The sequence below is a fragment of the Myxocyprinus asiaticus genome, chromosome 44, assembly GCF_019703515.2.
Source record: "Myxocyprinus asiaticus isolate MX2 ecotype Aquarium Trade chromosome 44, UBuf_Myxa_2, whole genome shotgun sequence".
NCBI classification, from domain to species: domain Eukaryota; kingdom Metazoa; phylum Chordata; class Actinopteri; order Cypriniformes; family Catostomidae; genus Myxocyprinus; species Myxocyprinus asiaticus.
In genome coordinates, this window is record NC_059387.1 from 7,605,821 (window position 1) to 7,629,465 (window position 23,645).

At 37.2% G+C, this 23,645-nt stretch overlaps 1 protein-coding gene across 5 annotated transcripts in view; it reads right to left on the reverse strand.

Moving 5' to 3' along the window:
* Positions 1 to 23,645, reverse strand: part of LOC127434685 (cyclin-Y-like) — a 95,135-nt gene that overhangs the window by 37,883 nt on the left and 33,607 nt on the right. For 2 of the 5 annotated variants that reach the window (XR_007896074.1, XM_051687596.1), the window contains exons 2-3: positions 4,253 to 4,327; positions 1,127 to 1,147 (exon numbers count right to left, since the gene is read on the reverse strand). Coding sequence is in view for 4 of the 5 variants with exons in the window: in XM_051687596.1 (XP_051543556.1) it covers positions 1,127 to 1,147; positions 4,253 to 4,327 (96 nt within the window). In the remaining variant the exon portion in view is untranslated. Of the gene's footprint in view, positions 1 to 1,126; positions 1,148 to 4,252; positions 4,328 to 18,181; positions 18,699 to 23,645 lie in introns of those variants that run through there. The other 3 variants (XM_051687599.1, XM_051687598.1, XM_051687597.1) reach the window with 3 other exon arrangements.

Here is a 23,645-nt window from a genome sequence, read left to right on the forward strand (position 1 = left end):
CGAAACAGGTTACCTTGATTGACAGGTGATGTATTTAAAGCTATTTTTAGGGATGAAAATGCAGGTGGAAATGAAGAATTCACATCACACTAGCTACAAATCTAAGCTCAGATATTAGCAGTTCGACTATGTACAAATAACACACACAAATTACACACGGGCTCCTTAATTGCATTCAATTACAGCACCTACAGATGACATCACAGAGTGCACAGAAATCTACACAACAGCTTTGCAGCCAGACAAACAGGCAGTTTGATAAAGCTCAAGTACACGGACACTGCTAACATGCATAGTCCAATAAAAATGAAATATTGCTTATTTATTGAATTGCCATTTGAAATATAGTTCTCAAAACAAAGGTACAGTAAACTGTAATGAGTACACTGTAAATAAACTTTGCCCTACACATGAAGTGAATTACTGTGATTTTTGCTTTGCTTATGAGTTGAAATTATTTTCAACATGCTGTTAGTAGAGCTCAACTTGCATAATTGGCAAATTTATAGGGAAGTAATTAGCAACCACTAATATGTCAAACTGTTGTGTACCTCAGCGGTGAATGTTTAGCCAATGACAGATTGAAAATATGTCTCAAACTAAGGTGACAAAAACTCCAGAAAGCATGAGTTGGGAAAGCTGGACACGACCAGGCCCAGGTGTTTTTTTTTTAATTAATTAATTAATTAATTAATTTTCTTTTGCAGTGATTGCGGGGAAATCTGTGGAATCGATTTTTAACATGGTAAAATGTGTTACATTTAAATAAGAGTACAACACTCTTATTGGCAGCTGAGAGCATAATTAAATAATTAAAAATATAAAATAACTAAAAATATTTAATAAAAATGAGAATTTGAGAATGACAGTGGTTTTCTGCAGAAATCTGTTGCACTTTCTGCAGAGTTCTATGGACGCAATTTCAGGGTAAATGTACAACCTTAAGACAGCCTGCTTTTTGTTGCCGTGAAATTGAATACTGTTTACTCTTTCTAAAGTCTTTAGATAAAGAATTACGAGTAGTGACAATTTGAGACATATGATAAAACTATAGACACTCTGAATCTTTAAAGCGTCAACACAACACATAGCAGCAGACTAACAGACACACTGAGGCCAAACGTACCTTTCTTGTTGGGTAAAGGAACTGAAAAACAAAAGGGCAGTGATTTCTAAATTAAACTTCCCGGTAAGGCCTTCACTTTACATTTCACATGCCAGTGTGGAGCCACTTACTGTGTTTGAATTCACAGAATAGTGAAACCAAAGCAACATCACAACACCACAACACCAACAATTTTCAGAGAAATGTGGCAATTATCGTAACGTTTAGCCTAGCTAGTAATTAGGGACTGTCTAGACTATTTAGCATTGTAGACTAGCATTGTAACCATAATCTATGTTATTATCCTTGTTTTTTAGCTTTAACATTTTAAGCAGCAATGCTTGGAAGGGAAATAATTGTAAACGACTTTGTATAGAGCGTTTTAGCGTGTTAAAACTGTTCTGTGATTAAGCATGCTAACTTGAGCTGGGCGATTTTTTTCGATTCATTCAAATGTACGTTTTTCACAACATTTTTTTTTTTTTTTAAATCGTGGAATTGAGGTTTTGTATAAAATATTAGCAGACACTGTAGTTAGATACACTGTCAATCCACCAACGGCTGAATATAAAAGAGAAAATCAAATGTACACAGCACTTGGCTTGATGCCACCCTCAATCTGATAAGCTGAACATGCGTGCTCCAATGTAACATAGGTTGACAACATGAAGACCGATATGAAAGCTGGTAATATTTCCAGTGTGATTGTACAGTGTGATTGTAGGTAGACTTCGTACATCATGCATGTTTACACCGGCTTAATCAAACAATAACTATGTTCTGTTAAGTTGTGCAAGCCATGAAGCACTAAGCTATATTTTCTGTGATGTCAACAGAAATGTATGTGTTTATAATAAAGTGTTAGAACATATGTGACAGTTATGGACGCTTCATATCAAATCATAGAATGGATAGACTATAAATGGGAGAATCATCCACATCGCCTTTTACCATGATGATTCAGATAGATCGCTCATTGTTTCTTTGTTCTGTGATGTGTTTCAGATGTACTGCATTTACATCCAACATTTAGGAAGCGAAGCAATCATTTTGACAAACAGCGATATAATTTCATTTTCCTGCTCTGATTAGCGTGTACCGCTAGAGGGCGCCACGTGCTCACAGCACTGATTGATGTCATTATTTTAAACTGAGCTTTTTGCTTTTTTGTGTTTTCAACTACACTGAATTGTTTCTGATATCTGGACTCTATCTGCAGGTGTTTATGGTTATACATACACATTGATTGATATACTAAAAATACTGTCTAGATAAACATGACCATTTCTAGATATTGACTTCTAGACAACTTTCTAGATGGACTTGATTTAGATAAAAATAATACCTAAATTGGCTTTGAGGTATTTTGTAGTTTTCTTATTGTATACTATTATTTTTGAACATCAGTGTTATTTTAAATTAATTGGATTTTAATTTATTTTACTTTTACGCTGTTGACACTTTCTGTGTGTTGCACTTTTTTTTTTTTGTGCATTTCTGTTACAGACTTGTTTTCTATAATGATTTTTTTTTTTTTCTAACCAGGTTGCCTTGCATTCTAATAAGGAACATGTTATTTGAATCATGTTGGAGTTACTTTTTTGAAAAATACCTTTAACTATAGGAAAATCAAATAGAGAATCGTAAATCGTCCTTGAGTTTGAAAAAAAAAAAAAGAATAATAATTTTAATTTTTTTGACATCGCCCAGCCCTAATGCTAACAGTAACTGAGACTGTCAGCATGCTAAAACTCTCCCTGAGAAGCTGCGTCTTTAAATTCATCCCCTTTAAAGCACCGCCGCTACAGCCATCAAAGCAAAGCTTTTGAAATAAATCCACCACCTTCATCAATACTTAGTTGATCCAACAATAAATTGCATGTCAATAACTTTTGGACTCTTTGGTCATCGTGTCATGTCTCGCTGTTTGTCAGCATCTTACGCCATGAGCGCTGTGTTTTTGAAACAATACGTCAAGATAAAAATAGTTTGACTCTTAAAAACAAATTTTTGATGACTGTGTTTCTGTTGTGCTCCACCCAGATGTTTTTGAATGCAAGAATGTGTCCTACATGAAGGCTCAAATTGTCTGAGGACATTTCCCAGTAAACAATGTTGGGTAGTAGCTAACTAAAAGTAGCAATGTTGCTAACAAAACTTCCTTTTTCAGTACCGTGCCAACAGTTTCACTGTTTTCAAAATAATTTAGCTTTTCAAGTAACAAGCTACTTTGTTCAACAAGTATCTGTTTATTGTGACAAAATCCTTCATTACTGTTTTCATAACATGTTGTTGTGTGCACAGTTAAGCTAGCATGCTAACTAGACTGTCCTGTTTCCCATATGTAGTGTTGAAAAGTCCAATTCATTTTAAGAAATTGGATTGTTGGGACAATTATATAACTCATATTAATTTAATTTATCTATTTATTTATTATCATCTATATAAATGAACCTTTCAAGTATACCTGCGCAGAATTTAGGGTAGTTAAAAAAATTGACTGAGTAAAATGAGTTTTTTTTTTTTGTTTTTTTTTCTAGTTTTATTAATTGTATTTAGTTTATATCCATCTTAAATATGTGACTGCAATTTGGAATCAATTCATTAAAATTGTTTATTCTTTCAAAACCCTCACTGTTTTGAAGTAGCTTCAATGTAGTTAGCTCCTTTTTATTAGTTTGTAACTACTTTTACAAAAGAGCAGACTGACTGTAGTTTAACGCGATGAAATTATAAGTAGCTTGCAGCTCGATAAACTACTGTACAGTTTTAAAGTAGTTTCCCCAGACACTGCTAGTAAGCTAGTCCTTCAGACAATCAACCAACTAGTTAATTTTGAAAATGTGTAGTTTTCTTGCACATCCCTACTAGAATATCACGCTGAGAAGAGTAGACAGTAAACAAAGCTTAATCATTCAATGTTATCTATTTTAAACTAACACTGACAGAGAATACGGAGTCTTCTAGAAGGTGAAAATGTTATTGTCTGATTAAGTCAGGGCCAACTGAGCCTTTGCCACATTCGGTTGAATCAAATTTAAGCAACTCTGACTGTCTCTTTCATTTTAAGTAATGTTTGCTCTAGCATGTATTACACGATACTATTGTGCTCATCCTGTGAGTCAGTAGACATGGACTGTATCTCACCGTCTGTTTGAGACTTGCTGAGGAAGATGGTGCTGGCCCGTGGGTGTTCCGAGGGGTTATACTCCATGTTGAGTTCTGAGGGGGGAAAGAAAGATCATTTATTTTTCAAAAGGCTTGTTTTGTAATACTAGAATGACAAAAACATTGTTTCTGATGAGAGGATGGTAAAATTCAGTCAAGGGAAGCCCAAAATTGAGTATATGTATCGTACACACAGCCTTGAGATAAGGAGACTTGATGAATCACGATGTAGCCAAAATAGTGGTTTATTTCATCTGTCTGGAATGGAATACTAGCGTACTGTGCAGTATATACTATATACTGCATACCTAATTTAAAAAAATAGTATGTGAATCAGTATGCAATGAAAAATGTTTTAGTCATTAGAAGGGGTGTACCGGTATGAGATTTTCACAGTATGAATACATCACAAAAACTACCACAGTATTACGGTATCACAGTATGAATGTGCATGGCTAAAATGAATAGCACTTTAATATTTAGTTATGGCTACAATTAGACAATTATATTGTTCTACAACATAAACTACACACAGTCATGCCTCAAAGATGAATACTGAAGCAAAACTATTTTATGTTGCTAACAAGTTGCCAAATAAGGACTACAACTACCACAAGCATGTAAGTGAACATGCTTGGCGAAACGGAAAACGGTTGTAGTGCTTATCTAGCAACTTGTTAGCAACATACTCAAAACACACACACACACACATGCTTTAAAATTCACATTTGAGGTGTGACTGAGTGTAATTTATGCTGAAAAAATGAATCGTCCCAGTATCTTAAAGTAATGTTTACCACAGACCTTCCTTTTCTCATGGCTCGAAAATGCTCTCTTTCGGGTTTTTGGACTACAACTGCAACAGCTCCACTGCATTGTAAGATATAATATTCCATACATTGTGTTCTGATTGTAAACTGCATATTTTGACAAATGTAGTAGCTCATCCATTCCATGAGTAAATTTCCATATTGTAGCATACACAATATACCAACTGCAAAAACAGTATCATTAGCGCTAGTTTGCAATTCCGAACATAACCATTGTATCATTTTACATTATACATACTAAATTGTTTTAGATCTTAAAACGAGATATAACATAAAACAAAGGCAACCTGAGTAAACACAAAATACAATTTTCAAATATTATATATATTTTTTTTTTTATTGAAGCGAAAAACGTACCCAACACCTATGTCACCCATGTGAAAAACCAACTGACCCCTTAAACTTAATAGCTGGCTATGCCACCTTTAGCAGCAACAACTGCAACCAAACGCTTCAGAAAACTGGAGATCAGTCTTTCACAATGCTGTGGTGGAAATTTGGCCCCCTCTTCTTTGCAGAACTGGTTTAGTTCAGCCACAATGGAGGGTTTTTGAGCATGAACTGCCTGTTTAAGGTCCTGCCACAGCATCTCAGTCGGGTTCAAGTCAGGACTTTGACTAAGCCACGGCAAACCTTTAATTTTGATTCTTTTGAGCCATTTAGAGGTGGACTTACTCCTATGCTTTGGATCATTATCTTGCTGTATAATCCAGTTGCACTTGAGCTTCAACTCATGGACAGATGCCTGGATGTTCTCCTTTAAGATTTTCTGGTAGAGAGCAGAATTCATGTTTGCCTCAATTATTGCAAGTCGCCCTGGCCCTGAAGCAGCAAAGCATCCCCACACCATCACACCACCTCCACCATGCTTGACCATAGGTGTGATGTTCTTTTTGTGGAATTCTGTGTTTGAGTTACGCCTGATGTAACGGGGCCCCTGTCTTCAAAACAGTTCCACTTTCGACTCATCAGTCCACAGAACATTCTCCCAAAAGCTTTGAGGATCATCAAGGTGTGTTTTGGCAAAATTCAGACAAGCCTTAATGTTCTTCTGGGTTAGCAGTGGTTTTCACCTCGCCACTCTTCCATGGATGGCATTTTTGGCCAGTGTCTTTCTGATAGTGGAGTCATGAACAGTGACCTTTATTGATGCGAGAGAGGCCTGCAGTTCTTTGGATGTTGTCCTTGGCTTTCTGGAGTCGTCCCTGTGCTCTTGGAGGAATTTTGGAAGGTCGGCCATTTCTGGGAAGGTTCACTACTGTGTCAAGTTTTCTCCATTTGGAGATAATGGCTCTCACTGTGGTTCTTTGGAGTCCCAGAGCCTTTGAAATAGCTTTGTAACCCTTCCCAGACTGATGTATTTCAATCTCCTTTCTCATCATTTCTGGAATTTCTTTCGACCTTGACATAGTGTGCTACTGGGGGAGACATTTTAGCCCACTTCATGCTGCTGAAAAAGTTATATTTAGGTGTTTATTTGATTGAACAGGGCTGGCAATAATCAGGCCTGGGTGTGTCTAGTCCAGCTGAACCCCATTATGAATGCAGTTTCAAAGATTTGGGGATTTAGTACCTAGGGGGGCAATTACTTTTTCACACAGGACCAGTTGTTATTGTATAACTTTTTTGTTTAATAAATAATATTATCATTTAAAGAAAAACTGTATTTTGCATTTACTCAGATTGCCTTTGTTTTATGTTTAGGTTAGATTTTGTTTGATATTTTTTAAACAATTTAGTATGGTACACACAAAAACAGAAGAAATCAGGATGGGTGCAAATACTTTTTCACAGCACTGTGATATATATATATATATATATATATACACACAAACACACGGTATGTATATGAGAGTATGTGACTATATGTACATCTTTCAGGAAATACATTTCAGTTGCTCTGTATTTGTCTTTATCGTTTTCCACTCTCCTAGTCTTTTTTTCTCCTCCATTTTCTACCTCTCTCTCCCACACGACACTAAACTCCATCTTTTATTTACCAGTCTTTCCCTGCGCACCTCAGAGTGCTCCATATGTCTCACAGCAGAGAGTCTTTTGAGATTTGAGTGGCCCTCACACACAAAAGACGATGCTTCAAAAGACTCAAAACACAATACAGCCCACTCACGTGGCGGCGTCTATGAACCGAGAGATGGTTATTTCTTGTTTATGGTTTTGCTAACAAATTTTGTAAATCTCAGGACAAGTGCTGTAACTGCCAGCCAAATGCTACTGTGGAAATATAGACAACCGGGGATGAAGTCAGTACTGTTTTTAGAGGGTTTGAGCTCTTGAGTTCCCTGTTTCCTGGGGTGTACCATAGTCTTTCCTCTCATTACATTGTGTGTGTTTGTGTGAGTTAGTCACTGTTGACCAGCATGAGGTCAGAGAGTGTGTATGTGTGTGTGTGTGTTTGTAGGTCAGGGTGGGAATCTGAAAGGAATGAACAAAAAGGAAGGCTCAAGTTTCAGTTTTATGCTGTATTGGAGATGATTAGAACTGATGGTGGGCCAATGTGTTAATGTTTAAATTATTCTTTAATTTCCAAAATGTTTTCATTGAGAACTGAGTAAAGGATGACCCTGTACTCAATATAATATTAATTTGATCCACCGTGTGTGCCATAAAAGAGAAAAGTTGTCAAAGTGGTGGTGATCACTCATATGTGTGGTGCAGGTTTGAGTCTAAGAAAAAAAGAAAGACAAAATAAAAAAAAAACTAAATGAATATGATTGTATTTATTGATAAATAAAAAAACTTAAATTGATATATATATATTTAGTAGATAATATATATATATATTATACATATTATATTAATTAGAACTACAGTATAATATTCTAAATGTATATGCACAGAATATATACAGTATATACACTCACCAGCCACTATTAGATACACCTGTACACCGTCACCTTCCTGTCAAGCTTGGACCAGTCTGGCCATTCTCCTCCGACCTCTGTTATTAACAAGCCCACAGAACTGTTTTCGCCCACAGAACTGCCGCTCGCTGGATGTTTTCGGCACCATTCTTTTTACACTATAAAGACTGTTGTGCTTGAAAATCCCAGGAGATCAGCAGTTACAGAAATACTCAAACCAGCCCATCTGGCACCAACAATCATGCCACAGTCCAAATCACTGAGATCAATTTTTTTCCATTCTGATGATTGATATGAACATTATTTGAAGCTCCTGACCCATATATGCATGATTTTATACATTGCTCTGCTTCCACACGATAGGCTGATTAGATAATTGCATGAATAAGTAGATGTACAGGTGTACCTAATAAAGTGGCCGGTAAGTGTGTATATATATATATATAGCATGATGGTGCTTTTCATTATAGCTTTGGGAGGCTGATTAGGGTGAAATACACTGAAACTTTAAAAGTTGCACACATTAAAAGTTATTTCGGATAATATAGAAACTGTTGAAATTGATCAAGTCGCGGAGTGTGGCTCTGTTTGTTGGTCACGACTCCTACACTAATGACGTGTTTTAATGAAAAAACTGAGCCATATAACGGTGGCTGATTGTGCAATATAGGAACAGTTTTCTATGACATTGAATCATTTCCTCTTTTCCTGTGACCCACCCTCTGTATATTGTGAGAGGGGCTGGAGGGTTTGAAGGGGGTTGAAACACCACACAACTTCCTCATACTCAGGAAAGAGCTGCTTCCAACACATTCAAAGCATACATCAATCCATATCGACCCTATTTAAGTTCATTAAAAAAAATGCACGATTCATTAGTGCACTTTTTCAATTATTCAGTTGAAAACAGCGTTTCAACAATTAGTTTGGTATCGTCATTCAAAAGTCTCCATGAATGTCCCCCTGTGTGGCAATTCTTTTTTTTTTCATTGCTTAAAATGTTTTAGTAAAAACTATATGTCAGATATGACATATTTGAAAGTCTACCGTTAATGACATTCTTAGTTCACACTATAAAATATTAATCGATTAGGTCAATAAATGTTTGTGACCTGAATTACAGCTCTATCCCAGTTAGCAGCACCAGATGTGGCCTGACATAGGCACACCTCATTTGCCAGCCAGTCCCCAGCACAGGCTGGCATGATGCCCTGTTGTCTGCCTGGCACCAATGCCCACAGCTGTCAGCATCCCCCCCTAAGTGACAAACGTGCGCATATGCACATACATAAGTAGAACAGCAGAGAAGAGCAAAACCACATAACAAGGATGTTCAGGAATGGATCAGATGACCAGTCAATGGCCACTCGCTACATGACAGTTTTTATTTATTATGGGCACACTATTGTAAGAGAATAGTTCATAAATTTTTTTGTAATTGTCATTATTATGTATTCATTGTCAGAAACGTACTCTGCAATTATTCTGAAACACTAGGTGGCGCTGAAATTGTTTTTTTTTTTTTTGTTTGTTTGTTTTTTTTTAACCATTGAACAACCTCAGTAAAAGTTCAGTTCAGAAAAAGTGCATCATGGCCTCGACCCACGTTATTGTGTTGCTCTCCTTTACTTTTAGAATATATTCACATTCTACAGAGACTCAAACTGATGACAAGGTGGTTTTATTTACGTTAGCCTCGTTACAGAAAGAGAGAAGACAGTTGCACGGAGACAGCTGCACGCACGCATAAGCAGCAAATCAATTGTAAGAGATGTGGAAAAATTAACCACACAGATGAGGACTTCTGGTAGAAAGACCAAGCCTACCAACTGCATGGAAGGAAAGGCCACATCAGATACATTTGCAGAAATAAACATAACTTTTAGAGAGAAACAAAGCACGGGAAAAAGGGAAAGCCATTTAAACGACGGGGTAAAGACAAAAAGAGACGAGTGCATCATCTGGATGCATGTGAAAAACTAAGTGGTAAGACGAGTACAGACACTGAAAAGGAAATGTTATTATATATGATAACAGAAAAAGAGTTACTCCAGAAATTGAAGGGAAAATTATTTAAATGGAACTGGATACAGGGGCTGCAGTCTCTTTAATTTCAAAGGAAAAATATGAAAGTAACTGGAAGCATATCCCACTGCAACCTAATGACATAATCCTCAAAAAATACACTGGAGAAGCACTTGCGCCAATTGGGGTCATCAAAGAGCAATCAGTCAGCACAATTACCACTGTATGTTGTCAATGGTGATGCACCACCATTATTTGGTAGAGAATGTCTGAGATCAATAAAACTCAACTAGCAAGAAATTAAAAGTCAAAAACAGATGAGCAGACACTTTTGAGAATTAAAAAGGCATTGCAATGTTTTTGGAAATAAAATGGGCACCATGAAGGGAATTGAGGAGAAAATTACACTCAAGCCAGACCAGGCTCCTGAATTCTGTCAGCTACGTGTGGTAGCTTATGCCATATGACCAAAGGTAGAGGCTGAGTTGACATGCTTAACAGTATTGGGAGTGATTTCACCAAGACAGCATAGTGAGTGGGTCACACCAGTGGTTCCAGTGAAAAAAAGACACAAGTCTCCAGAAAAGGCTAGCGCAATCATTGAAGCACCTGCACCAACCAATATAAGCCAGTTACACTCTTTCCTTGGCATGATAAATTATCACGGCTGTTTTATCCCTAATCTTGCATCCATGTTGAAACCACTCAATGTTCTGCAATGCAAGAATAACCATTGAAATTGGAGTGCGACCTGTGAAAAGGAATTCAAGGAAGCCAAGAAGCCACTAGTACTTACACATTATGACCCAGAATTGCCCATTTGTGTTGCCTGTGATGCATCCCTGTGTGGGGTAGGTGCTGAGATATCACATTTTACACAGTGGCGAGGAAAAGCCCATTGCTTTCGCGTCCAGCGGAACAAAATTATGCTTGGATCGAGCGCCCTGAGTATAATTTTTGGAATTCAGAAAACTTAGGGGTAGAAGGTTTACCCTACTTACTGACCATCGACCCTAGACTACAATTCTCAGCCCACACAAAAGTGTCCCACCAATGGCAGCAGATATTCTACAAAGACTCAATTATTTTTCTCACCCAAATATATGGCGACTATGGCACAGGTTTTACATCATGAAGTTTGGTCATGATAAGTTTGGTCATGGTAACTAGAACTGTTCATCAGAATCAGACTGATCTCACAATGAAATCAGAAACAGTAGGCTGACTTTTCTTTAGCTAAATTTGGTCTGTAGCCAGAGCGGTAAGTGTTCTTGGCCGTATGGGCACGTGTGAGCTCTATTTTCCGGGTGAAATGTCCACAGAGGTGCACCAAAAGAGAGTTATGAAGAGAGTTGTTTTCAGCTGTACAGGCATTAATACAGTAAAGAGGAAAGCATATTTTATAAACTGACCCGCCCTGTGATCATGCTGTCAGAATGTAGTGCACAAGTCGTATTGATTACTTTTACTGTGGGGTACTGAGGCAGCTTCTTTACCGAACTTTGCCCACATTAGCAAATTCTGATTTTTTGAAGACATTGGAGCCCTTACTGCACTGCAGTTACCTTTTGGCAATTACCTTAGGTGATACTAGTGGTGCTGAAATTACAACCTTGCACCAAATAAATAAGGTGATACAAATGTATTATATATGACCACTTTAAAACAGATTTTAGGTTTTGAAGTCTAGACATCTTTGTCTAATGCAAAGAAGAAATAAAGACAGTCCTCTACAATGTTCTTAGACTGACAATGAACATGTTTAAATGCACGATCTTACGCCAATTACGCTTAATAAGCCAACAACGTGTGTGGTAATTTAAATGCCTTGAACGGTTTTCATAAACGGTTTAAGCAGAAAAACGATCGACACAGGCAGATATGTGCCCATTACCACAATTTTGCTTTGCATGTAAGCACCTTTACCAGCGTTGCAGTGTTGAGCACATGCGTGATTACATTCTGATGTCAAAAGCAGAGATTAACCTGATGAATTCAAATCTCATTGTTGGATTGTTTTATTTTTTTTTAATACGCTGATATTTGGTAGTTATCAGCATACTGGTGTGTATTAAAACTAGGGCTGGGAATCACAAGGTAATTGGCAATAAAATATTATATCAATATCTAGGTCACGATACAATATAATCGTGATTTTTTTTTTTTTTTTTTTTGGTGTAATGTATCATGATTCAAAACCGTGATATATTGCAATATTTTACAGAATAGAATGTGGAATGGATACTTTAGTGGATCTCTTATGTGTTCACTTTAGGTGTGATTTAAATATGATTGTAATTTGTCATACATACTTATTGTTAATAATAATAATAACAATATAGTTATATTACACTGGCTTTTATTTTTGCGGAACACTGCAGGAAGAACTTTTGAGTTACTGTCTGTATGCTAGTTCACATTAGTTTTATTATGCTTCTCAACTGGTGAAATGCTCCTCCGGTGTTGGTCTCAATTGCATGTTTTAAATGAACCAAACTATCAAGCATCTATATCTGGAGTTCAGTGGGGCACTCACATATTGTGAATCACGAGCTGTGTATGCGTGCTGTGTGTGTCAACAGTGTGGCGCTCATTCGCTGAAGCGTGCTGTGCATGCAGACTGTATTAACCTTATAAATGCATCCTTTTGTGATTCACAAAACTATTGTTTGGCTTCAAGAAACTTTGAATATAATGCACAAGTCATATGGACTACTTTAATGGTGCTTTTATGCTACTTTAATGTCATTTTGGAGTTTGACTGTTATGACCAAGACACAATAACACACAATACCAGGGCACTGGAAAATGTGCTAATGACCAAAAGTGCGATCACTTTACTTCTGGGGATGTGAACCTTAATGTTAAACATAAGCAACGCTTTTACTGGATTTTTGAGACTTATCTGGACATAAACACGATGAACCAAAATGTTGCCAAACTCTGGATTTGAAAAAGGAAGGCGGATTTTGAATAGTCTCCAACGTGTCCATGTTGTCAACAACTTTTGCGTGTTGTGGGTGACGTCAAAGGAGTCCGTTCTGTCTCTGCGGTAAAACATAATAACTGCAGCATCCAAGGGAAAAATGAAAAATGGAAATAATATTGTAAAAAATTGTAACAAATAAATAAAAATATTGCAATCCTTCAACATATAAATTTTTCCCCCATCTCACTCAATGAAAGTACAAAGTTGATCCAAAAACAGCATTATTTCTCACATTCAACAACTTCAAATAAAGGATTTACTGTATATCAGAACCTGCTCCTGGTCTTGTACATTGTGAGGAATCCATGCAAATGCACGAATGACACAGAGTTAAGCCAGACTTAGTATACAGTGCATTAAATCACTATAAAACTAAAGAACCGCTACAAATCCCATCTGATGTGTGCAAGTCAACTGACTGACTGTCCTTTCTCTCTCTGAATGAAAACGACATGGAACAATACGAGTGAACTTGTTCATGAAGTTCATACTGTACGTTTGAGTATTTTCCCTGTCAAATGTGAGGTAGCAATTGAGGCATCAAGGTCATATTTGACCACAACTGAACACAAATAAGAAGATAAAGTAATTTTCTTTCAAACGGAGCTTAATAATTTGTTAACAATCTGATAGCACAAACAGAACGAAAAGCCTTCATGTAAACACATAAATCCAGATAAAATGATCCAATTAAGCTTGGTCTGAATGAAATTTCTATCTCATTGAAAGAGATGCTACAGATCTTGAATAACTGCTATGTAAACCTTTTAATCTGACGTAGGCTATAGTACAATGCAAGACAACTCACTTCCACAAATCTGTGGTATGTGTGGAAAAGCAAGGTAATGGGACAGTTTCTGGGCATCATGCCCACAAAACTCATACACAAACATATAGAAACACAAACCCTTTTGTGGAAAAAGCCACATGGCCATCATTCGTGATTACCAAACACTGACACAGAGCTACATGACAAGAAAAAACAAAAAACAAACAAAAAAAACAAAACAAAACACTTGGAGCTAAGACTCCTCATCACATGAGTTACTCAAAGACATTTTGAAATATATATACAGTTGTGCTCAAAAATGTGCATACCCTTGGAGAACTTGCAGGTGGTATAGCTGCCCATTTGTCTTGGCAAAATGCCTCCAGGTCATGCAAAGTCTTTGGTCGTCTTGCATGAACCGCACGTTTGAGATCTCCCCAGAGTGGCTCGATGATATTAAGGTCAGGAGACTGTGATGGCCACTCCAGAACCTTCACCTTTTTCTGCTGTAACCACTGGAGGATCAACTTGGCCTTGTGCTTAGGGTCATTGTCGTGCTGGAAAGTCCAAGAGTGTCCCATGTGCAGCTTTTTTGAAGAAGAATGCAAATTGTCTGCCAGTATTTTCTGATAACACGCTGCATTCATCTTGCCATCAATTTTTACAAGATTCCCCGTGCCTTTAGAGCTCGCACACCCCCAAAACATCAGTGAGCCACCACCATGCTTCACAGTGGGGATGGTATTCTTTTCACTATAGGCCTTGTTGACCCCTCTCCAAACACAGCGCTTATGGTTGTGACCATAAAGCTCTATTTTGGTCTCGTCACTCCAAAGGCGTGTCAAGGTGTTGTCGGGAATATTGTAACCAGGCTTTTTTGTGGCATTGGTGCAGTAAAGGCTTCTTTCTGCCAACTCCACCATGCAGCTCATTTTTGTTCAAGTATCATCGTATTGTGCTCCTTGAAACAACCACACCGTCTTTTTCCAGAGCAGCCTGTATTTCTCCTCAGGTTGCCTGTGGATTTTGCTTTGTTTCCTGAACAATTCTTCTGACAGTTGTGGCTGAAATCTTTCTTGGTCTACCTGACCTTGGCTTGGTATCAGAGATCCCCGAATTTTCCACTTCTTAATAAGTGATTGAACAGTACTGACTGGCATTTTCAAGGCTTTGGATATCTTTTTATATCCTTTTCCATCTTTATAAAGTTCCATTACCTTGTTACGCAGGTCTTTTGACAGTTCTTTTCTGCTCCCCATGGCTCAGTATCTAGCCTGCTCAGTGCATCCACGTGAGAGCTAACAAACTCATTGACTATTTATACACAGACACTAATTGCAATTTAAAAAGGCACAGGTGTGGGAAATTAACATTTAATTGCCATTTAGACCTGTGTATGTCACTGTGTGTCTGTAACAAGGCCAAACATTCAAGGGTATGTAAACTTTTGATCAGGGCCATTTGGGTGATTTCTGTTATTACGATTTAAAAAGGGCCCAAACAACTATGTGATAATAAATGGCTTCATATGATCACTGTCCTTAAATAAAAGACAGTTTTTTTTGCATGATCAGTCATATTTTCAAAATCAATGCCAAAAATTTCACAATTTCTGCCAGGGTACGCAAACTTTTGAGCACAACTGTATATGTATACTTCCTTTTATGAAGACATAACTGGCCTTCTTCATTGACATCCCTCTTTTCCACTGTCTGTTACAGGTTTAGAGGCCTATTTCATTAACAAACACCTATTATCAAATTCAGTTCCAGTCAAATCAAAAATAAATCTCTGAACAATAAGTGTTCCTGCTTCAATAAAAGTTAAGCTTTCATTGATTACCACAGAAAATAACTTAGACTCAGTTTGTAATACATGCAAACATTTTGTGTACATGAATGCATTTAAAATGGAAGTCTATGGGGCACAGCACCAGGCTAAACATTAAAATACACACTAATCGAAAGTAAAGCCGTTTTTAGGAGTTAGCACTGGTGCTAGTGAATTAAAAAAAATCATTAGCACAAATTAGGCTTACATTGTTGTTAGCATACTAAAGAATATGATCGACGATTTTTATTTATTTAATTTTATTACTATTTTACATCACTGATGATGTGTCCCAGAGAGTGCACCGGCAGAGTAACAGCAGCAGGCGTGTATGACAAAATAAATAAATAAAATAAATACTACTACAATTCTGATGCAAAAATGTACTACTGCTACCACAATTTTGATACAATGTCATATTTTTACTGACTTATTTGATTATAATGGTATTTTGTAATTAACATGATGATTCATCAAAGATGAATCATTGTGCTGCAACACCCTTGTAATTTCCCTGACTGGCCATTAGCCCCACCACCACATAATATATAGTTCCTTATTCCCTGCTATGTAATTTAAAACAATAATAATTCGATTTGTTTTATCATTTTGTTAGCATACTGTTTGCAATGGTCTAGGAATAGACCACTGTCTGGAAGACCCATATTCACTCTTCAGGACAGCCTATTAGGGGAGTGCATTGTTTCACTCTATCTCAGAAACATGCTGAATCCAATGTCATAAGCACTTTTTAAAGCATACTGTTTAAACTCCTCCTCTGGAAACCAAGATGGAAATTACGCTTTTTCGCTCATGTGCAAATGGGTTAAATTTTCAGTATAAATTCGCACTGTAGAGCCCTGGAACTGCCGTATTTTGTTGTTTTGTGCTCCATTGTCCTCCTGTCTGCCACTAAGAGAAGAGATTTGATTTCTCAGGATTTGCTTCCCAGCCCAATGAATGTGTGAATCAGACCGCTCATACACTGGAAACTCCATGGACATTGAGAATCATTCACGTTGTATGAGATGACAGAGCAGAGCACATTTAGACTATATATTTATATAATTAAATCACAGCATTTGCATTTTAACGATCACACTGGGCTGTGTAGCGAACTGTTTATCCATCAGGAGAAGTGAAGCTTCCGTCGAAACCAAACGTCAAAATAAAAGCTTGCGTCAAAATAAAAGCACGATTCAAAATAAAAACACGATGCCTGAAATGGAAGAAATTGCAACAGAAATATATTACAACTCTATACTAAAAGGAAATATTCACTGTAGTAGTATTTATTTATTTATTTATTTTTCTCCCCAATTTGGAATGCCTAATTCCCAATGGGCTCTAAGTCCTTGTGGTGGCGTAGTGACTCGCCTCAATCCGGGCGGCGGAGGACGAATCTCAATTGACTTCATATCTGAGACCGTCAAGCCACGCATCTTATCACATGGCTTGTGGAGTGCATTACCACGGAGACATAGCGCCTGTGGAGGCTTCACGCTACTCTCCGCGGCATCCACGCACAACTCACCACGTGCCCCACCGAGAGCGAACCACATTATAGCAACCACGAGGAGGTTACCCCATGTGACTCTACCCTCCCTAGCAACCGGGCCAATTTGGTTGCTTAGGAGACCTGGCTGGAGTCACTCACTATGCCCTGGGATTCGAACTCACAAACTCCAGGGGTGGTAGTCAGCGTCTTTACTCGCTGAGCTACCCAGGCCCACCACTGTAGTAGTATTAATAATTTTAATAAATAATGATTAATAAATAATAATAATAAATATTAAGCAATATAATCACAAGCAAGAGTGATGTCATACTGAATCAAAGTTTGATAAAAAAAGGCAATGGTATGTTCAAAATTAATTGTTAAATGTTTTACTTGTTAAAAGTTTTTAAAAGCTTAAATAATTAATTTGATTAGACACAACTGTGATGACAAAATTAAATTAAACTTTAAAACATGGAATTTTGGAAAAATAATTTTACATATGGAAAAAAGGATTTGTGGAAAAAATAAAACATATTTAAGTTGGGCCCTGCTTAAAACACTTAAGCAATGCATACTTAATTGAGAAACACTTGAAGGAAACATGCATTTCTTTTCATTTATTATTTACATTGAAATGTAACTTTAAATAGGCTAAAGGAGTGTGTTCAATAGTACTACCATATTAGCCTTTTTTTTTGCTGTGGTATCGAGACTGATATCAAGAACCATGAAATTTCACTGGTATCGGTACCAACAACTGAAATGTTGGTATCGTGACAACACTAGATCTCACAGTAGGTTGCCTTTCTTTAGCTTAAATCAGTCTGTGCTTATTGAAACACTGCCCCCAGTGGCCAAAGTCGTAAGTGTAGTTGGGTGTATGGGCACATGTGAGCTCCATTTTCCAGGTGAAGTGTCCACAAAGTGTGACCAAAGCTAGTTGTGAAGTGAATTGTTTTCAGCTGTACAGGCTGTAATACCATAAAGAGGAATGCATATTTTATAAACTGAAACCCCCAACCCAAACCCCAAACCTAACCATCAGTGGAGTAAAAATGTAATGTTAGAGGGAAAAATGTAACCTCTGAATCGAACTCGTCACTGATATTGCGAAAGTTATTACTTTCTGGTTTCAATGCAGTATCCGAACCTGGGTCTCCCACGCTGCTGACACAACACACTTGTGGTCACACCACAAGGGAAGGTAATCATGCTGGAGCCGACGCAAAAATGTCTGATAAGGGATGGTGCTTGTCAGAGAGTCTGCATAATGTGGTTGATCCTAGGGTTCCAGAAGTATCGGAAACAACATACCGTCCTCCCGTGTGATTATGTTGACACAGCACAGCGAACAACATCCTCAGGCAACAGTAAGTGACATACAAGTTGAGACTGAATGCTGTTTCCTCACTGTAATCCAGTACTGAACATTTACACTGCTCAAATAATCCAGCCAATGTTCAATGTCAGTCTCTCTGCAAGGATTGCATAAATCAATAAATCAAATATGAAACCGAATAAGGTTGTGTCTGCATACTGAATCAACCCTTGTGTCCTCCAAGTTAACTGGGTCAGACAGTTGGTTTTTAAGTGTGAGTCATTAACTGGTGCAAATGAGCCATCTGTGACCCATCACATGCCTCTAAGCCCCAGTTCCACTTCCTGTGAGGAAACTATATCATATCCTCTCTCTGGACGTAACAATCCGGCAGTCCCTGAATGTTGTTGTGTAAACAATGTTAGTATGCATGAAAAGAGAACATGTCTATGTCAAATTGATTTGGGAATTTAGAAAGTCTTAAAAAGTGACCATGGAAAGCAACGCAAAGAACTGGGCCAAAAGTTTCAGCTATAGAAAGTCACACGGGTTTCAATCAACATGAGTACATGATGACATAATTTTTTTTTTTTTTTGGGTGCGATTACACACACACATTCATAAGCAGATGGTTATTTGTTCTCAGTTTCCCTGCAGAATGTCTGACACCCTCCTCATACCCTGCAGTGCTTTTCAAAAAACGGGTTAAATAAATCAAAGGCTTGTATTGTGATGGTGTTGATGCACTGCAGCCATTAATGAGGAAGTAAAGTCAATTGTGTTTCCAGCACCACCAGCCTGACCGAATGAGAAGGAAACAGATTATGCTTCATTTAAACAGCTGAGGGTCATTTTCTCATAAACCCCAACAGAATACTCCCTTGAAACATTCAAGCCTAAACGACAGTAAATTGAGACATCCATGAGCTATGATGTGCTTTAAAATCCAAAGAGTTTCTGTGTCATGAAGTATTCTGTCCCCTTATCAAACCCTGTCCATATTGTGTAGCTGTTGGTAATGTCTGATCAGAACTGTCTGTTACTAATTCCTGTTGTAGCTGATCATGTAATACAGGCAGTATTACCATATAAATTTACCATATAGCACAAAATTTAATGTGTTGATATAATTATGTGAAGTACAGGATTTGTTAGCTTGGAAGGATATTGAACCATAGAGAATGGATTATGGAATGTTAGCTTAGCATGCTAACCGGTTAAAGTGCTAAAGGAAAACACAAAAGAGAAACGTTTAATTTCACCATTTGTTGCTTCAGTTATTTCATGTGATATGTCATAGTATATAGCTTACACAACATTAATTGATAACTAATTTTCAGGATTAGGACAACATAAATCTTTTAGCCAGGCTAAATTACATAATAGGCTAACTATTATGCAAAACACCACATGCGTACCAAACTGCACACTTCTGCACTATTCTACATCATATTGTAGTGTTAGTGCGAGTAGTATGTTAACACATGTATGTTGTTTGATATTCAAGAGTTGAACTGAGGTTGGCTAATGTGCTAAAGCTAGCGGCAACACATTGCATGTGTTTGAAACGTCACTTCCGTCAGCTGTTTCAAAGATAACTGTTTCATTTGGGACGATACTACATTTTGAAAATTCATTCACTAAGTTCAGTGTACACTCATTAAGCACTTTATTATGAAATAAAGTACAGTCTTTTGCTGTTGCAGCCCATTCACCTCAAGGTTCGACATGTTGTGCATTCTGAGATGCTATTCTGCTCACTACAATTATACCAGAGCTGTTATCTGAGTTATCGTAGCCTTTCTGTGAGCTTGAACCAGTCTGGCCATTTTCTATTGACCTCTTTCATCAACAAGGCATTTCCATCTGCAGAACTGCAACTCACTGGATGTTTTTGGTTTTTAGGCACCATTCTGAGTACATTCTAGAGACTGTTGTGTGTGAAAATCCCATGAGATCAGCAGTTACAGAAATACTCAAACCAGCCCATCTGGCATCAACAATCATCCATGCGATTATCTAATCAGCCAATCGTGTGGCAGCAGTGCAGTGCATAAAATCATGCAGATACGGGTCAGGAGCTTCAGTTAATGTTCACATCAACCATCAGAATTGGGAAAAAATGTGATCTTAGTGATTTGGACTGTGGCATGATTGTTGGTGCCAGACGGGCTGGTTTGAGTATTTCTGTAACTGCTGATCTCCTGGGATTTTCACACACAACAATCTTTAGAGTTTACTCTGAATGGTGCCAAAAACAAAAAACATCCAGTGAGGGGCAGTGTGTGTATGTATATATATATATATAAAAAAAACATAAAATATATAAAAAAAGTGGATTTGTATTAAAATGTCAGACTTGTAAGTATAAATGTAAGTTAATAGACCTGCTGCTGTCTAGTGTGTCATTATAATAATCAAACAACCAGAACAAGAAAACGAGAAAACACTCACTGCTCTTGACTGAGTAACTTTAGTAGCTTTAAAAAGTATTAATGTATTATAATCATACAGTGAAGACCAGTAGTAGTTTTATGTTGTATTTCATTCTGAATGTTTACTTGAATACTTGATAGCCTACTGCTGTTAAACACTTTTAAAGCTGTTAAAAAGAGCACAGAATGTTCTTAATTTGTATTTTTATTCTATTATTTTTAATGTATTTCTATATATATTATTATATTTATTTTATTACTGACTGTTTACTAGTCTTGAATAATTACTTAAGAACTTGAAACCAATCTTCCATAATTAACATGTTAGTTACTGTTATTATTTGTTGTGGTATTAAAGCTGGTATTGAGAACTGTCAAATTTCACTACAGACTACAGAAATTTTGGTATTGTGATAATGTATAGACTTTATAGTACATGGTAGATCTTTCTGCAAAAACATGATGGAAAAATAGATCTCATTCCATAGAAGTGTGAGCACCCCTGCTGTAAATGATGACGATGGAGGCTTTTCTTTATTTGACTACCATACGTAAAATAAAATAATTATCATATGACAATAGTCTCCTCCCCTACCCAGTGCAGTTTACATTTCAGTCACAGAGAATTGAGTTGATTGCATAGGTATACTATTAGGTTTGGCATTCTTTTTGAAAAATATACAACATAAACTTTGATGTTACTTGAGCATGTAACTTAAATGTCCTTTTTTCTCTCGGGACAAGTAACTTTTTTACTCGGACAATGAATGACCAATTTACTTGTCCGGAGGACAAGCACATGACGATGCTTAATGTCAACACCTCTCTTTTGGATGTAATACGACTCATTTTCTCGAAGAATTCTGACACACTCTAAACAGATTCTGCAAACCTACGATAGCTGTTCAGCATGCAGATTGTTCTTAGCTAAATTTAGCTCTAAAACTGATCAAGGTTACTTAGCCATCTAAGAACAAAAATCGATACAATATCACAAACTTCCACTTTCAATGAAAAAACTCAGACCTCAATCTGCACAGCTTATATCGGAGCACGTCCCGTGAGTGTTTGGTGTTTGAGGAGCGTATGATGGTAAGAGAGCTGTCCAAATACTGCGTGTGCCAGTGCAGTGTGGCAGCTGTGGGTTGTGTTAATGTGTGGGTATAAAATAGGCCAGCAGCACCTGCTGAGAGTATTAGAGCTCACATCTGAATCTGTGCTGCTGAGGCGAGGTGTTAACAGGTGTCTGATCACAACATATGCTGAGGGTGTGCGTATGTGTGTGTGTGCGTGTGTGTGTGTGAGTGAGTGAATGTAAATATAAAAGAGACGTCAACTGTAATGAGAGCATTTAAAGGGCAGAAAGTGCAACACTGTTGTTCTACAACTTACATTTAGTCCAGTAACACATTTTCTGGGTAACTGGTTCAGAGGAAACCATTTTTTTTTTTTACAGTTATATTTAAGCATTAAGGCACTCAAACATATGCTTGTACACTGTCACTGATTGCATACATTTTAAGTATTTTAAATGTAATATTATAAGTTTTAAATAGTATTGTCACTATTGTGATTACATGTTTCTAAACTATTCTTTTCAAAAAATGCATTTTTAGCGGTAGTGCATTCTTATCCAGTAAAATAATGTTTGCCAATTGTATAAATCAGACATTACCATTTGGCATTATCAGAACTACCAAATATCAGGACCCTTAGCATTATTAGCATTATATACAGTTTAATACAGTACAATCATCTGTAAACGCAGTGCAGATTCACTCTCACTCTGAAAAGTTGCATTGGTGCTCATTGTATTACATGCACTTACATGATGAGGAGAAACCATCTAAAACACTTCAAAATCCGGCACACTTTGACCAAAGAGACATCAATGTGACATACATGAAAGCTGCACAACTGATTACAATGAAACTGAAATGGAGGTATGATGTTGTACGATTACTAAATCACAAAGCACAGTTTAATCAAAATGATTGCGCTCCCTTTCTCCATTGCCATCGGTTTGATTGACGTGCACGCGCTCGTTTACTCAGTCATGTTTAACGGAGACTCGCTTGTGGTAAAGACAAACAGTTTTGCAAAATGGAAATATGCGCCTGATTTTGAATTCATAACCTGTATACATTATAAAACATAGAATATAGCAGTAAAATGTTAAGTTGTGCGCTGGAGAGAAAAAACTCTTAAGCGCATCAAACAGCACACATCCTCTTTCAATGCACCTGATGCATCAACTGCTCCACATTAAACTGTATGCTTACTATGATCTTCTTTGAAGTGTTTATAAAGTGCTCTCGTGTGCTGGACAACTTGAGTCAGTTTTTTTTTCTGATTCAAATTGTATTAGTTATCATGCAACTAATTTTGACTAAAGAAAAAAAAATACTGTTTCTCAAAACAAACCAAAATGAAAAACATTTCAGTATTAGTCCCTGCTCATTTTTATCTAGCAATATCTTAGATGTGACCATGTGAAGCATCTTACAAACTTAGTACTACAAAAGTTACAATGTGTTCTTGTAGTAGTAGCTAAAAGTTACCATGCATCTTATCTTTCAGTGGATCTTTTATTTTCAGATAGTTTTTCAAGTGACTTGAAGAATCGCTTTACCACTGGAGTGCGTGAGAATGTGTGTGTGTGTGTGTGTGTGTGTGTCACGCTGTGAAGGAAGCAGGTCTGACTGTGATGCCATCTGTGCCAGCGTCACACTGCCTTCCTGACATTCAAACTCAGCAACACAATTAGGGCTGAAATGATTAGTCGACGTTATC